We start from the raw sequence: 18,560 nt of genomic DNA, 5'->3' as shown, positions 1-18,560 counted from the left end.
TAGAAATTAATATATTTAGACCCTTAGGGGTAAGATGATGGCATCATTTCTGTGGACTGGATAATAATAAGTTGGGTTTTTGTATTTGTAACTTTTAAATATTGTTGAATTAATGAGCTATCTAAATTAAATGTTAGTAGAAGTTCTGGTTGCCTGATTTCAGAGCCACATGTTTTTGAACAGGGGTCTTGCATGAAGCCCTATCCAGACTCTCCTGAGAACACACCTCCTCCTACACCAACAGCTCCATCCGTGGGCTCACAGCACTCGGGGAAGACCGCATCAGGATCCCTAGGGAATGGGAGTGCTGGACAAGACTCAGCTAAGACCAAACAAAGGAAAAGAAAAAAGGTTAATGATATTTTTCTATTTCTTTTTCTTTCTTTTTTCTTTTTGGTGCAAAGAGAGATCTTGAGGCTTCCCTGGTAGCTCAGCTGGTAGAGAATCAGCCTGCAATGTAGGACATCCTAGTTCAGTTCCTAGATTGAGAAGATCACCTAGAGTACGGATAGACTACCCACTCCAGTATTCTGGAGCTTCCCTGATGGCTCAGATGGTAAAGAATCCACCTGCAATCTGGGTGACTTGAGTTTGATCCCTGGGTCAGGAAATCCCTGGAGGAGGGCATGGCAATCCACTCCATTCTTCTTGCCTGGAGAATCCCCATGGACAAAGGAGCTTGGCAGGATATGGTCCATGGGGTCACCAAGAGACAGACGTGATTGAGTGACTAGGCACAGCACAGCACAGGGAAATCTTAACTGAGTTCACACGTACAGGAAATGTGTTCTGTTTTTCATTAATCAGATTTTAGAAATAGCCAGTTTACAGCAAGATATTGATATTTTCTAATATTTTATTTAAAAAATTTTCAAACATACAAAAAAGTTAAAAGAATGTAGAGTGAATACCATATATCTATCATCTGATTCTGTAATTAAAATTTTACTATACTTAATATATTTACTATATTTACATTTACTTTATATGTACATCTGATTATTCTTTTATCCATCCACCAGTTCTTTTTTTTAATACATTAAAAGGTAAGCTGCAGGCATCAGTATAATTCATGCCAAAACACATAATTTTGTATAATGTAAAGAAATTTCTTTTGTATAATTATAAAGAAATTTATAATATATAAAGAAATTATAATTCTTTATAATTATAAAATTTATAATGTATACATTATACTTTTTTTAAAGGTAAAGTTTATATACAGTGTACCACTCAATTCTTAAGTATACCATTTGCTGAATTTTGACAGATATATAAATTCATTGTTTATATACCCTCTCAAGATAAAAAAATAACATTACAATCAGTTCAGAAAATTCTTTCACACCTCTTCCAGGCAATCTCATCACCATCCCCAGAAAAGCAAACACTGTTCTGACTTTTTAGTTTTCTCTCTTCTAGAGCCTCATACAAAGAGAATATAATGTGTATACTCTTTTGTGTGAAATTTCTTTCACTCAGGGTATTTTTAAAGTTTGTGTTTTTAAGTACAAGTGTAATTCATTCTCCTTTATTGATGAGTAAGTTGCTTGTATATCGGTTTACTCATTCTCATTTTGGTTGTTAGGCTATTTCCAGTTTTGGGGGTATTATGAATAAACCTGTTACGAGCATTATTGTACAAATCTTTATGGACAAATGCTTTCATTTTTCATAGGTAAGTGAAATGAAATTACTAGCTAGAAATGAAATTATTGGATCATAGAGTAGCTATGTGTTCAGTTTTTAAAGAAACTACAAGAACTTTTTCCCAAATGGTCATATAATTTTATCCAAAGCTACAGTAATCACAACAGTATAGTACTGGCCCAAAAACAGAAATATAGATCAATAGAACAAGATAGAAAGCCCAGAGATAAACCCACTTATGCTTAACTATGCCTATGCTTAACTAATCTCTGGCAGAGGAGGCAAAAATATATAATACAATGGAGAAAAGACAGTCTCTTCAATAAGTGATGTTGGGAAAACTGGATAACTATGTGTAAAAGCATGAAATTAGAACACTGTCTAACACTATACACAAAAACTCAAAATGGATTAAAGAACTAAATGTAAGACCAGATATATAAAATTCTTAGGGGAAACACTAGGTAGAACACTGTCTGATATAAACAAGATCTATTTTGACCTACCTCATAGGGTAATGAAAATAAAAATAAACAAATGGGACCCACTTAAACATAAAAGCTTTTGCACAGCAAAGGAAACCATGAACAAAATGAAAAGACACCCCACAGAATGGGAGAAAATATTTGCAGCCACTGCTTTTAATCACATGTCAGAAGATTTTGTAGCTTTTTTTGGTATTTGTAATGTTCTATTTTTCTCTGGATGTTTTCCAAATAATATCTTTATTTTTGATTTTCAGCAGTTTGACCATGATAGCCATAGATATGGTTTTCTTTTGCATTTTTTCTGTTTAGAATCCTCTGGGCCTCTTGAAAATTGAATGCTTTTAAATTGAGGGGGAAATTATCAGCTATTATTTCTTAAGATATCTTGCCTGCCTCATGTTCTCTCTTCTCCCCTTCTGAGATTCCAGGTATATTTTTGTTAGTTACTTTGATATTGTTCGATGTGTGCCTGAAGCTCTGTTTAATTTCCTTTTCAATCTTTTCTCTCTGTTCTTCAGGTTGAATAACTTCTGTTGATCTTCCCTTCCAAACTCTATCTACTGTCAGTTCAGTCTTAACACTCATCCATTAATGTCTTGTTTCTGATATTTTGTTTAGAGTTTTATAATTTCCTTCTGATTTCTTTTTATAGTTTATTGTTATTTTTTATTTTAACTTCCTTTATTTCATAATAGCTGTTTTAAAATTCTCATATGATGAATATCTGGATTGTTTTGATCTCCATTGAGTATAAGTCACACTTTCTTGAGTTGTTGCATGTCTAGTAATTTTAAATTATATGCTGGACATTGTGAGTAGTATATTGTAGAGATTTCAGGTTCTGTAGTATTCCTATGAGAAGAGTTGTTGTTGGTGTGTTCATATGTATGTTAAGCAGACTGTTTACTCTTCTAGATGGAACTCTATAAACTCCAAACTCAAATGCCTCTTCAGCAGCTAGACCCTCTCTTCCTTGATTTAGTTTTACCTTGGTTTCTTGGATTCAGTCCCACAAAGGAATAGCTTAGAAGTTAGTCAAAGATTTGGGTAAAATTTATACACTTGCATATTTGCCTTCCTTTCTTTGATTCTGACCTTTTTTGGGATTTTCTTTTTCTCTTTACACCTACTGTGGTTGCCCTGAACTCTGAGCTATAGTTCTTCATGCCTCTAAGGTCCCGTGACCCTGTACTGACTAGGGCCTACCCTTAGGCTAAAACAGAAAAACAGAAAACCAACCCCTAGCTATTCCCTTCTGCTATATATAGTGCGCGCCCTTTCAGGTTTTGTCCTGGTTAGATCACTCTGTTGCTTTCAGGTACTTGTTTTTTATAATTTGTCCAAAATTTATACTTTTGTCTTCAAGTTGGTTGGCACAATAGAAACTGTTTGCCGCTACTAGCAATGGAACTGTGCCAAGATATAATCTTAGAATTGATGGAAAGCAGATTTAAATTTCATCCTCATATCTGCATTCCCCCTTTTATTTTCAAAGTGACAGATCTCAGTGCTTATTTATTAAGGGAAACTCCAAACAATAAGGAGCTTCTGTATTGTAAAGTAGTTCTAAAGAGTTTCGGCTATAGCGCTTTCCAACTCATTCAGTACCTAAAGCTAGAGTATAAAATAGTACTCAAGGACATCTTCAGTGGATTTGCTTTACAAACTACGTAGAAATTTATAATTAACCTGGTAATTATGCATATATAAAGTCATTTATTTTTTTAATTTACTTATCCACATCTTCTACATTCAAGAAAGTGAAAGTGTTAGTTGCTCGGTTGTATCCAACTCTTTGCGACCCCGTGGACTGTAGCCCACCAGGCTTCTCTGTCCATGGAATTCTCCAGGCAAGAATACTGGAGTGGGTTACCATTTCCTACTCCATATTCAAGCTCTTGCTATATTTTGATTTTTCGCTCACTGGAAACCTCAGCTGTGATGGTACTAAAAACCAAGGGACTTGATGTATAATCATATCTTAATACTGTCATTTTAATCTTGGGAGCGTCCCTTATCTTCACTGTATCACCTATAATGTGGGGAGTTGGGAAAGTTTAGAATAGATGATATCTTATGTTTTTTACAAATTTTATAATATATGAATCTTTAAATTTGGTGATTCTGTATTGTTTTCTTTTCAAATATCTCTTCTAGTTAATTTCTTTAGTTTTAAAAAAAATCACTTCCTACTTACATAGAATGACAGATTATGTAACATCTCAGTTAAATTTTGGAATGAGAAAATTAACTGTATTTAACTGTATTATACTATAGCCTTTGGCCAAGGAGTGGCCCAGCTTCATATGAAAGGAAATCCTCTATAAACTCGAAGAACTAAGAGAGCTCTGTGTACACGAGTGAGGGGAAAAAAGACACTTGCCTGCCCACTCTGATCATACATCAATCCGTGTGATCAGTGAGGGACAGAAGTCGGTATTAAGGCTAGAAAAGGCAGAGGAACCAGAGATCGAATTGCCAACATCCGCTGGATCATAGAAAAAGCAAGAGAGTTCCAGAAAAACATCTATTTCTGCTTTATTGACTATGCCAAAGCCTTTGACTGTGTGGATCACAATAAACTGTGGAAAATTCCGAAAGAGATGGGAATACCAGACCTCCTGACCTGCCTCTTGAGAAACCTGTATGCAGGTCAGGAAGCAACAGTTAGAACTGAACATGGAACAACAGACTGGTTCCAAACAGGAAAAGGAGTATGTCAAGGCTGTATATTGTCACCCTGCTTATTTAACTTCTATGCAGAGTACATCATGAGAAACGCTGGACTGGAAGAAGCACAAGCTGGAATCAGGATTGCCGGGAGAAATATCAATCACCTCAGATATGCAGATGACACCACCCTTACGGCAGAAAGTGAAGAGGAACTAAAAAGCCTCTTGATGAAAGTGAAAGAGGAGAGTGAAAAAATTGGCTTAAAGCTCAACATTCAGAAAATGAAGATCATGGCATCTGGTCCCATCACTTCATGGGAAATAGATGGGGAAACAGTGTCAGACTTTATTTTTTGGGGCTCCAAAATCACTGCAGATGGTGACTGCAGCCATGAAATTAAAAGACGCTTACTCCTTGGAAGGAAAGCTATGACCAACCTAGATAGCATGTTGAAAAGTAGAGACATTACTTTGCCAACAAAGGTCCGTCTAGTCAATGCTATGATTTTTCCAGTGGTCATGTATGGACGCGAGAGTTGGACTATGAAGAAAGCTGAGCGCTGAAGAATTGATGCTTTTGAACTGTGGTGATGGAGAAGACTCTTGAGAGTCCCTTGGACTGCAAGGAGATCCAACCAGTCCATTCTGAAGGAGATCAGCCCTGGGATTTCTTTGGAAGGAATGATGCTAAAGCTGAAACTCCAATACTTTGGCCACCTGATGCGAAGAGTTGACTCATTGGAAAAGACTCTGATGCTGGGAGGAATTGGAGGCAGGAGGAGAAGGGGACGACAGAGGATGAGATGGCTGGATGGCATCACTGACTCGATGGACATGAGTTTGAGTGAACTCCGGGAGATGGTGATGGACAGGGAGGCCTGGCGTGCTGCGATTCATGGGGTCGTGAAGAGTTGGACACGATTGAGTGACTGGACTGAACTGAACTGAACCTTTCACTTGCTCCGATTGGAGATACATATTACTCCTCCGTTACACCTCTGCAGAATCTAATGTATCAAGTTTAACAGAAGATGTAGTTGTGAAAAGAGTAAGAGAGTTATCTGAGATCCCAGGTCCTTCCTAAATATTACATTACCTGGCAAGGGGAAAGCTGAGAAAGGATTTTTTTTTTAAAGTTGTTTCTTCCCTACAGCTTTTATGTTGGGAAGAAAAGAGTCAAATAAGAGATCCTGGGGCAACTGAAGCTTCAGTGTAACTTCTTGTACGGCAATTGAGAGTTGAAACTGTTGAAGAATTTTATTCAGTTCAAGCCAGCAAGGACGGAAGAGGGACAATGCTCAGATACAGGAAGTATGGAGAACTCCGTGTGATACTTTAGCTTCCAGTGTTGAGCAGCAGCTTCTGAATAAAAAGACATAACTGAAAACGAAATGGAAGACTCCAGGAATGGAATATGAATACAGCCGGGGGAGGGGCACCTGATGTATGAAGAAGAACTTTACCAAGCACCTCGTTCTTGACTTTAGGAAATTAGTTTAGTCCCCACAGAAATTCTGACAAATACACTATAGACAACAAGATTCAGTATTTTGTCCAACATGTGGGTTTCATTTTTGAAATTTAAAGAATATTCCATGATGTGGGCTCAAGCAGAATGAGAAAGCTAAATTGGTATATAAATCTAACAGTCTTCATATGTATTTATAACATAATATTTTTATTAGTGTAGCAAATACATAAATTTAATGCTAATCCTTCTGTAACAGTTTTGAAGACTGTTAGAAAATTTATGAAGTCACTGCTGAAGTAAAAATTCTAAACTTGATATGAATTTTGAACTTAGATTACTAGTACTTTGGTGAGGGAAGGGATGTTTACAGAAATGAGAAGGTGTTTTTTGAGGTGAAAGCAATACTGCAGACACAACATTTGAGATTTAAAGATGTCCTTGCAAAGAACTCAATGGGCAAATCAGGAGGGTGCAGAAGTGCATGTGGTAACTTATGCTGGTGTTTGCAGTGGCTTAATTATAGCAGATAAACCAGAAACTGGCAAAATAGAAATTTTAATGACTTTTTCACAAAATTGAATATTCTTATTTTTATATAAGGTGAAATAAGGTGAAGTGAAGTGAATTGAAGTCGCTCAGTCTTGTCCAACTCTTTGCGACCCCATGGACTGTAGCCTACCAGGCTCCTCTGTCCATGGGATTTTCCAGGCAATAGTCGTGGAGTGGATTGCCATTTCCTTCTCCAGGGGATCTTCCCAACCCAGGTCTCCCTCATTGTAGACAGACACTTTACCGTCTGAGCCCCAGGGAAGTCCTTTATATAAGGTAACTTCTTCTTTTTAGCAATGATAACTTGATTCAAACAGGATGGCTTACTTGCTGCCACCTTACAAATAGCTGCCACAAGTGGTTTCTAACTTACACTTCCTTCTTCAATGTTCTGAAGTTGATTGGATCTCCATGCCAGAAGTTCTGGGAGATTTTGACCAACATATTCTATACCAAAATCAAACTTATTTGGGAAAATAAAGGAAGAGTCCCTCTTCAATGGCCATGTAGCAAAGAAATAAATCCACTTTTCAGGGAGCAAGGAGCTTTCACAGAGAAGAGTGCTGGAAGAACCCCTTGCCGCCTTAGTCTGTAGGATATTGCCCTCTTAATGTCCCCGTGTTGTATGAGGTTGGCCGAAATGTCCGTTCTGGCTTGTCTATAAGATTCTGATCAAACTTTTTGGCCAGCCCAACTCACAGAAGAGTCTTTAGCCTCACCAGGTACTTGGTAATTGCATTTATTCTAATATACTCCAATTGGAACAAAGTACTTGGGATAGAATCAAGAAAGCATTTTTTCTTTTTAAAGAAAAACTGTGTGTGCACTTTTATATGAGTGCCAAAGTGAGGGGTTAAGATAATTTAATCCTTGTTATTGTGGGCACAGCAGTTATGTTATTTAGGGTATTGTTGGAATGAAATTGAGAAAGATACTCTAGAGTATATTCCTATTTGGCTTATTTCAAATCTTGTTAAAAATAATTAAAAATAATCAAGCTCTCATTTTATATTTTAGTCTTATTTCAGGTTCAGCTTGAATAATTAGCAGATGCTTTTTGTAGGAATGTTTTAATTACTTTACTAGTTCATAATAATAATAAAAAAACATGCAAAGGGCACAAAAAATATATTTAAAGGGCACAGAAGGATATACAGTGAAAAATGTTTCTTCTAACCCGTATGCTCCAGATACCCATCTGTACTCCAAGAGAAAGAAATTCTGCACTGTTACTAATTTTCAGGGTGTCTTTGCAGAAATAACCTATGGTTAAATGAGCATATACTGTTCAGCCTTTAAAAAAAAAAAAAAGCTGATAACATGGTTATCCAGTTGTACACCTGACATTTTCTCAAACAGTGTGTCTTATAAATAGCTCCATAGGAATCTATATGGAGCTGCCTCCTTTATTATGGTGGTTGCTGTGGTTTCTGTTGCATTGAATGAATGTATCATAATTGATTTTATGGTTCTCTCCTTGATGAACATTTGCTTCATTAATTCAGATAGTACAGCAGTGACTATCTAACTATCTATATTATTTTTTGCCTGTATAATATATATCTGCAGGATAAATCCTTAGAAATCATGAAATTGTTGGATCAAACATGGTTGTATTTTTTCATTTTGATGAGATTTGCCATTTCACTCTCAATAGAGGTCATGCTGAATATACCTCTATAAGGAATTCTGAGAATGGTACTTCTGCAATGAGAGTGATAAGTAATGCATGGGCTACTATTTCTTTCCCTTGATTCTTTAATGTTGATGACTTGGCATCTGGTACCTACTGCACTTTTAAGTAAATTAGCTTATCATTTCAAGAACACGGATGTGCTGTTTTTAATTTAAATAATAACCTACTGCTGTTGATAGCTAACATATGTCAGGCATTGTTCTAAGAGTTTGAACATATCAACTCATTTAATTTTCACAGCAACCCTATAGAACAGTTAAAATTATTATCCTGTTTATAGATAAGGAAACTAAAATACAAGTATCGTACATGACTTAACAGAACTGGTAACTGAGATGGCTGGGATCTAGACCAAGATATTTGAGAAGCCAGAGCCTACAACTAAATCACAAACATATAATACCTCTGTTTCATTTGTTTAAAATCATGTTACATCCATTTCTTGAGTTGAGATCCATACTCTTATTGCAAATAATCTTTTTCGTTCTTGTGTCTTTGTGTACTTTCAAACCTATCTTTTACAGATGAGGCAGATTAAAGTAATAGTTTCTGTTTTATTTTGTTTTTGCACAGAGGACACTTAGAAAACTAGGAGCCAAGTTGAAATGATTTTCTATGACCATCCCCTGTATTATAAATAAATATATAGCAATTTTACATTTTTTATTTTAAAATTGATAACTTTCAGGTTATTTCAGAAATACATCCAACAAGCTCCCAAGAAACATTTATAGTAATAAATGTTTTTTTAAAAAAATAGCTTCCTGTAGTTCTTTCAGCAAGCTCACATGACACTTTTCAACCGCTCACAACTGGCTCTCTTCTCCTGTACCTTGACATGCAGGCCTAGGTGAAATATTGGGGGCATAAAAATTGCATTTGGTTGGTCTACTTGGAAGGGGTCATGTAAAAGTCATCTTTGATTTGCTAATGGAATGTTTTTTGTTAGATGTAGTATATGGCAGCACTGATGTGCATCCTAAGGGAAAAAACCGTCCATTTTATAAAAGTTTATTTTCATATTTTATACACTGTAGTTGTGTTGTGTGTTTTTGATTTAGTAACAATTTATGTGTTTTTCTGTCGCAGAGCACTGCGGCCTGTGGTGTTGAGGCTCACAGCGATGCCATCCAGCCCAGCCACATCAGAGAGGCCATCCGACGCTATGGCCACAAGATTGGCCCCCTTTCCCCATTCACAGTACGTAATAACAGAGTTATAAAAAGTTATATTTATAATCTGAAAGAATTTTGATTTTCAAGTGGTCAAATGAAGCAGCAGTGGAATTGTTGAAAGCAATTTGTGGTAGCTGTAATTTTGTTGTATAAAAGTGGCATAATTCTCTTGGGAAATAAGAGTTAGTCATTTTTGTCTCTTTTTGGAAGAACAGTTTTTTTCTCTACAAAATATTATTTTCTTTCAATTACAAATTATGCTTTTTTTTTTCCTTGGGGCTTATATTTTCTATTTTTCAAAGCTTAGGTTTATAAAACTTTTTTTGTCAAATTATATGTATCCAAATATTGCTAGAAGCACTTTATATTTTAAAATTGGTTAGATTGGCAATACCACTTCTATCAGATGTTCTGCTCCTAAACACACTTTGAGTTGGAAGAAGAAGAAATGATTTCGCTACTGGCTTTGAAGTAGGCTGAAAGGCAGACAGTCTTCCACATCTTCAAATGGTTTTAAAGCTTATAATCAAGGTTTGTTTTTTTTTTTAATGGAGAATTAAAGACTTTATATTTCAACAGCCTAAAGAAAGAGTGTGTGTATGTGTGTTAATTAAATGCTCATCTTATGGCTCTTTTAAGAAAAATCTTTATTCATGTTAATATAACTTTCTCCAAGTCCTTCTCTGTTTATAAGGCATTGGTTTGATTTTCAGAAAGCTAGGTTTGATTTATGACTAAAGCACAGTAGAATTCACCATTTATTTCACTTTTTTGTATTCACATCTGCTTTAACATACTAAAGCAGAATATGTATGTGTAACATTACACATACATACGTACATAGCATATATGTTTTTTCCTGAGTGGATTTTGCTATTATTTGTTGATAGAAGTCATAATTTCTTCTAAATTATCTCATCATCTTTTTTCTTGGGTTTCAGTTAAAGAGAATGCTTTCTTAGCATTCTTTGTTTTCATTGATTATTGTTAATCATGTGCATTATCAATATGACTGCAAGAATGTATCAGAGCTTCTTTGTCTCTAGAAGCTTTCTGTAATGGTGACAGTTATTTCCAGTTCTGGTTAATGTATTAAATATGTCATATATGTGATTCATATTTATATTAATATAAAAAGCAGTGTATCCTTTTGCATGAGTGTTTCTAGGTTATTTACAATTGAAAGAATGAAGTCTGTATCTCTTGTTTTATTTTTTTTCCTACATGACAAGTGAGACTATTTCAAGTGATTAGCCAAAAGGGAGATGAGATTTAGAGAAATATGAATTGATTGGAAGAATTTAAAAACCAACTGAAATTGAAGGAACCAATTTATAACAAAGGATTAAAATTTTCAGATGCATAGATAAGAGCCAAATAATGACTAATAGTCTGAGGCAATGGAATAGAGAGAGAAGAAAAAGGCAGAGTTGATAATAATCTAGAACTAATTAAAGGGTAGCAAAGAGCTACAGGGATTTTGAGAAATAACCTAAAATGGTTACTAAAAGTAATGGGTAAAATTACATAAAGGAAAATGTATCTACTATAAGGGGAAATCTCCTAATCATAAGGTCTGTGATGTTTCTTCAAACGAAAGTGGTGGTGGTGGTAAGCTCCTTAATTCTTCAGGTTTTTTGTTTTTAAAAACACTGGTCAGATCACTTGAGAACCATCTTGGCTGATGACACTGTGTGTCTGTGTGTCTGTGTATAAATATATATTCATTCCTCTGTATCTCAACCTGATGGTCATGTATTGTTGCTTTTATAATCCAAGATTGTAGTATATGGCAGGAAATATACTTGGAATATTCAGTATATATATATATATATATATATATATATATATTCAGATATAGTTTAAGCTGACTTTTGTCTAATAAACATATAATCAATATGGTTTTTTAAGCTAATAATTCAATTTAAAAGTGCTTAGTGTAAATAGATCTTGAAGGCCCGCTTAACCACTGCCAGAGCAGATGAACAGCGTCAACAGCAGATGGGAGAGAAGGCAGCACAGGCAGACACTGAGTCTTCTTCACGCCTCAGGCCTTGAATGGTCTACTCCATTACGGGGACTGTAAGGATCTGCCCAGCCCACAGGGCGATATATCCACTCCATTGTCTATCATGAATAGTAGGACCAGGCAGTATTATGTATTACAATACATAAGTCTGCCTTTTAAAGTTAAAAATTCTCTTTAAAGTAGAATAGATTTGCAGACTACATATGCTAACAGTGTGAACACCAGTCCTGGTTCCCTCATACTTTCAACTGTTAAGAGGAGACGCTCCTGATGCTGGGAGGATGCTGATGCTGAGTTCCCTGATGTCCACTCCCTGAGATGATATATGATGCTGCTTTAGGGACACTTTGCTTCCTGGGCTTTGGGCTGTGGCTCCTAAAAGGAGGGGAGGCATGTGGGCTGCGTCTTTAGCAAGCTTAGACTGGACCTAAATTATGCAGAAAGGCTGAGCTAACTTACCTCCAGTATGAAATTTCCTTTGTAAACTAAAATCCCATTAACAGCTAGTTTATATTTATGAAACATAGAGATTCTGTCTTTGCAGCATGTCATTCTGCACATAAAGTGCTTGTCTAATGATGTATATAAATGAGATACCTCATTTAGACTACCCATAACTTGACTGATGTATAGCTAATTCCTAAAACTATGAGACTAATTTGGAGAATTAAAATGACAGCCAGTGGGTTACTTGGAAACTGAATTTCAGCGTCAACCAGTAAAGCCAAAAGCATTCTGCTTTTGATGTGGCATCATTCTGTCCTCTACTGTGTGACTTGTGAAATGATTGTACAAATTTACACCATTACAGATTTCAGGAATACAGTTCATTATATGAAGAATTGAAAGTGAATTCTTCCCCTTGGGAATAGTTAGCTGAAATGGTAGAAGAAATGACTGATTAAAGCCGTGTAAGGTGGAGGGGAGAAAGGAGTACAGCAGTGCTTTGCACTGAGGAGCCGCTGGGTTGGAGAGGGAGGGGACAGTGTGACCGAAAAACAGCAGTTTCCTGCCATTCATACGAGGGCTGTGGAGACTCTTCTAAACCTCCAGTCCCCACTCAGCCAATTACAGCTATATTGCCTTTGGCATGTTGGTTTTCCTCGGTGACTTCTTTCTTTTCAGTGTTTTCATTTATTCTCAATCCTTTGCGGAAGATCAGAAGAGAGTATCGTACCTAGAAGCTAAAAGATTAACTGAGATTAAGTTGAGGTTAATTTAAGTTAGATTTTTTTTTTTTACAACTTTTCCCATGGCTGTATGCCTGATCTTCTCTGGTGGTGACTTAGCTTCTGTATCTATCTGAAATACTAAAGAACATTTAAAAGGACTAGTTTACCTTTTTAAAATTATTGATTTTTCCTAAATAATTCTGAAAATCACTTCAGAGCCTGCGATTTCTAGTCATTACAATACTTAGCAAACTGGGGTATCCTGAGACATTTTGATGCTTGTCATCTTATCCTTTGACTTATTGTAGTTGGCATTATGTGAAGTTATATTGCATGGTGATTGACCTTAGAACCAAGTGGCCAAGATTAAGATCCCAGCTCTGCACCTACTAGCAAAGTAGCCTTAAGGAAGTTCCTTAACCTCTCTATGGCTCAGTTACCTCATCTGTAAAATGGGCTTAATAATAGAACATACTTCATGATAGAATCTAAGGGGCACTGTGAACTTGACAAGTGACAAGCTCTTAATGTATTTCATTAACAATAGTGGAAGTAGCAGTAATAGCTGGAGTATATTTTCTAAAAAAAAATCAGGTAAAAATACAAATGGAGTAAAGTAGAAACCATTTCCCCCACCACCAAACACACAGATACACACACACAGAAGCCACACTTTATAATCCTAGAAGAAACTAAAATTTAAATTATAATGTGACTTCTTTACAGACTTATAGTTTATACCATCAAGATGTAAACGCTACTTAAAGATTATTGTCCCTGGGAATAAATGAATGTTCATTTTCACTTTTAGAGTTAATCGTGCTTGAAGAACATTAATAGATTTTTTTTTTTTTTTACCGCGACTGTCATATTAAAAGACAAGGTCTCAGCAACTGAGTGTCCATAGTTTCCACTTGATTTTTGCTTACTAGTTAGGTTTTGCTTCCTAGCTCCTGTGAAATAGAAATCTATGGAACAAATGGCACAGCCTCAGATTTATAAAGCTTCATCAAATTCAGTTTATATGAATTTATATATTTGTGTAAGTTATTGTAAAAAGGTTTTCAGAGGTTGTTGTATATATCACAGTTGGTATAATTTTTAAGCATAAATTATTACTAGTCTCATTTTTCTCACTTTTAAAAATTTCCTCAGTTTACCAATTATGAAAATAGTGCTAGTATGTTAGAAAATTAAAATATAAAAAAGTAAAGGATAAAATAAAACTTCTATTAAGAAACTTTTAGGGCCTTAAAAAAAACAGTATAGCAAAAGCTTTAAAGGAGTTTTTCTATCAGACAGTTAATTGGTACTTAATTGTTTTAGTTGAATTTAATTGTGTAACAGAAGAGTATTTCCTTGCAGCCTAAAGATTCAAATGCTTTTGGTAATCGTTTTTGTTTTTTTTTTTTAATCTTAGAATATTCTTTTTCAGGTCAAAGGACAAGAAAGCATTTTAAAATTTTGTGAATGAAGTAGATTTTACAATTAGAGCATTTTGGTTTTTTCTCTTGAAGAAAATACCTGCAAAGAATAACTCAGTGGACTGTGTTATCTGTCACTAAAAAGCTGGTCAGACATGTGTTTTCTCTAGATCCTGGCTGTGTACAAGCAGTGGGTGGTGCCCTTGGTTGCCGCCTCTGAAGCGCAGTCCCAGTGCTCAGTGAGAAGTGCTGGAAATGGCTGACAGAAAACCGGGTCTGTAATTTTGAAAGCCAGAGAAAGCAAAGTATGTACACCAAGGGGATGACATAATCCCGTGTGTAATGCCTATATATGTTAGTTTCTCCTGAATGATATTCACAGTGGAAAACTATCTCACCCCTCACCCTCCTGAACTTACACATTACCGGGTGGCTCTCCACTGAAGCAAAATAGTAAAACTAAAATTTCTCATTTAAGCATGGTCATTTATATAAATGGTACCTAAGTGTGTCCCTAGAAGTGAGTGGCTTCAAAACCCACTCGGGTGTCTTAAATTGTGAGACATTTGGCTGAGCATTTTAAAACTGGCTAAGAAAAGGGCTCCCCGGGTGGCTCAGTGATAAAGAACCTGCCACCCAATGCAGGAGATGAGGGTTCAATCCCTGGATTGGGAAGATGCTCTGGAGAAGTAATTGGCAAACCCACTCCAGTGTTCTTGCCTGAGAAATCCCATGGACAGAGGAGCTTGGCGGGCTATAGTCCATGGAGTCACAAGAGTCAGAGATGACTTAGTGACTAAACAGCAACAAAGACTTGAGAAAGTCACTTAATTCAGTCTCAGAGAAGCTTTGCCTTGTACCCAGTGGCACCTTGTAAGTGAATGACCGGGCTGGCTTTGGCATCCAGCCTCTCGACTCTAAGCTGACTACTCTTCCCTTGTGGCCATTTACTTTGATATGTTATGTCTATTAGGGATGCTGGAGATGCTCTCATATCATTGGTTCTTCAGAAATATTCACAATAGACAAGTAAGAGTCAAAAATAAGAAATTTCCTTTAAGAATTCCTCATGTTAAACTTTTAAAAACAGAAGTGGCATAGCAGATTGCTTTGACTATTTTGATCTGGAATTTCACATTCGTGAATAATTTTTATGTCTTGAGCACATAAAATTTGTCTGCATCTTATGTGTTCAACCTGGAAAATAAAATGTTATAAAATATTAATTTTTAAATGTAAATACCAAGTAGAAATTGTGGATGAATTCATAAATATTTTTTTAAGAATATTTTTTAACTGGAAGTAAAAATTTCTCAGTATATTTTGTGTAAGTACTAAATCTATCATTAGGTTGGAGCCAAGTACGTTTTCATAGGTATGGGCCACTGGTTCTCAGAAAAAAAATTTGATGTGTGGCATATTTATTATCATCTGGGGCTTCCCAGGTGGCACTAGTGGTAAATAAGAATCTGCCTGCCAATGCAGGAGACGCAGGTTCGATCCCTGGGTTGGAAAGATCCCCTGGAGGAGGAAATGGCAACCCACTCCAGTCTTCTTGCCTGGAAAATTCCATGACAGAGGAGCCTGGTGGGCTACAGTCCATGGGGTCGCAAAGAGTTGACATGACTGAGCATCTGAGCGCACACACACACATATTTATCATATAAGAATAACCTAAAATTGAGCATTGTTTAGAAAAGGGATAAATTTTTAAATGTGGTTTTTAATTTTAAAATAAAGTGGGGCAGAAATGTTAATTACAAGATTTATTATGTCAAATTATGTGAAATAATGGTTTCTTTAGGTCATAAGCAGTTGAATATTAGAAATCTAATGATTCAACTGACACAGTATTCACTTGAGGGTTACTTAGGGAGAGAACGTTTGAAATGGAGTAGTGAGAATACTAGAAAACTTCTTGAGAGGTAGTCATTAGAATCAGAAAAGTATTAGTTGATTAATAACATACAATATTTGTTAGGAACTTTTCATTTACTTTGTGTTATTCTTACAACACAGCAAGATGAATGTTGTTTTCCCCACTTTATAGGTAAGAAAACTGATATTTAGAGAAAAATCAGGTAACCAGCTTAAGATTACATCATGACAAGAGCTAAACAGAAATACTCTGTGGCTCACAGGGATCACAGGCTTCAGTGAATCCTCACTAATCTTCCTCATTAACTCTCTTTTTGCATATTGGCCTCTATTCTTAACTATTTAAGTGGTCTTATTGTGAAAATGTGAAATAGCATTTCCTCAACTACATTGCATAGAAGACAAGTGTTCCAAGAGGAATTAAAAGATGCTCCATAAGAGAAGGGTTTCTTTATCAAATATTCCAGAAATCTGATTGTTATACGTAGAAGATCCACTCTGAAAATCTCATTCAATAGGAATAGAGAAGATGTTTCAAAATCAAAGTTATATTGTAACATTATATTCATCACAGTATCTACTTTATTTCCACATTTTATTTTACTTACATTAAGCATTAAGAAATTTCACAAATATAACAGTTTTTAATAATGATCAACACAAACCTGTAATTGTCTTGCCTCAAAAGAGAAATACTAAGAAATTTTTTGCTCAAAAATTGTTTCACTAACAATATCTAATAAGTGGTGACATTTTTAAACTGATTATATTTAAAGGGAATCAATATATGGATTTCTTATTCAAGCATAACTCTTTATGGTTTTCTAGAAATATTTTTAAGGTGTCTTAAAACTTATGTATAAGCTATTTAAAGTGAAAGTGCAACTCACTCAGTTGTGTCTGACTCTTTGCAACCCCATAGGCTATACAATCCATGGAATTCTCTAGGCCAGAATACTGGAGTGGGTCACCTTTCTCTTCTCCAGGGGTTCAAAGTTTCAGGGTCGGATTTGTTTGGCTTTGTCTCTTGAAGCCAGATTTGGTGAATTCATTACCAATACTTTTTCTGCTGTTGTCACAGTGTCTTATTCTATATTGCTAAGTAGAGTTGGCATAATCATGTTATATGTTTACTTAATGTTTCTTAGTCATCAGACAGAATTCAGGGAGAAGGGACAAGAGATCTTATGTCATCTGAGCATTCTGCAGTAATAACTTAACATTGGGACAGCCCATGAATTTGTCTACAAAGAGTTACCCAGTTCCATTTTGAAAAATTCTGGTGTTATTAACAGCTGGTTTGTCTCTTCAGTAAACAGGGACATTTTGCTTTTTATCTGCCTTAATGTCAACAGTAAGAACCTCACACTTATTCAGCATGGGCTGTATACACAGTATGCCAAAGGTGGCATACTGACTTGCGCAGTTTTCCTTATTTACTCGGACTGCTTTGAATATCAAAACAAACAAAAACCTGAAAGGCCAGAATTCCAAGACATAGCTTCCTAAACAACAAAACATTTACAAGAAGTTCAAATATAAAACACAAGATGACAGAACCTTTATTTTGAGTAGCACAAAAAATTGTAAATGGGCATTCACATCAAACATCTAAGAGGCCCCTAGAAATCCTGCAGAGAATCCTAGAATTTTCAGGAAAATAATTTGAAAAAGAGACAATCAGAGTTCTCTAGTGGGGGTCATGGATTTGAAGTAGTTTAAGAAGTTAACGTATCTCTATTCATTGTAAAAGGCAGGCTGTATGGTGGAGACTAGCGGAAGAATTTGAAATGAGTGCAAGGAAGAAGCAGTAATTGACAACTAAGAAGCTTTTTGAGCAGAATATTCTAAAAGGACCACATCTTGAGATTTGAATGTGTTATTGTAGTTGCTAGGTTTTTGCAATCTTCTGAGAGAATGGAGAGAGAATAGAAAAATATTTTGAGTGACTCCCGACAGGAAATTATTTTTTCTTTTAAAAATTCACAGGATTCTTTCAACTCATAAATTCATGAAAGCAGCAAAAATATTAGTTGGGAGGAACTAAACTAAGCTGAGATATTTCTGAGCTTAAAAAGTATGGCCTAAAAATGGCAAGAAATTTTCCTTTTAAGTCTATAAATAAGATTGTAAACATTGAGTTAGACATAAACTCAATATATTAAATTGCCAAGGTTCACCTAGCAAAAGTATCATTTAAATTTTTCAGTTAATATTTTATATCTAAAGTAGATGAATATTAGAGAAGAACACATTAGTTTTATTGGGATAGATTCTTTATTAACCATTGCCAGAAACATCTAACAGTCATAGCGTGTTTGGTTTAAGTAAAACATTCGTGTACTGTTTTATTGAT

At 35.5% G+C, this 18,560-nt stretch overlaps 1 protein-coding gene across 2 annotated transcripts in view; it reads left to right on the top strand.

Annotated features, from left to right (window-relative positions):
• Positions 1 to 18,560, top strand: part of SUPT3H (SPT3 homolog, SAGA and STAGA complex component) — a 138,146-nt gene that overhangs the window by 50,643 nt on the left and 68,943 nt on the right. Inside the window, exons 5-6 of one of the 2 annotated variants that reach the window (XM_068960825.1) lie at positions 184 to 351; positions 9,616 to 9,726. In XM_068960825.1, the coding sequence (XP_068816926.1) occupies positions 184 to 351; positions 9,616 to 9,726 (279 nt within the window). The remainder of the gene's footprint in view (positions 1 to 183; positions 352 to 9,615; positions 9,727 to 18,560) is intronic. The other variant, XM_068960827.1, reaches the window with a different exon arrangement.

The sequence above is a fragment of the Capricornis sumatraensis genome, chromosome 22, assembly GCF_032405125.1.
Source record: "Capricornis sumatraensis isolate serow.1 chromosome 22, serow.2, whole genome shotgun sequence".
In the NCBI taxonomy this organism is placed as follows: domain Eukaryota; kingdom Metazoa; phylum Chordata; class Mammalia; order Artiodactyla; family Bovidae; genus Capricornis; species Capricornis sumatraensis.
Note: the sequence above shows the minus strand (reverse complement) of the source record. Positions and strands in the feature narration are given on the sequence as shown.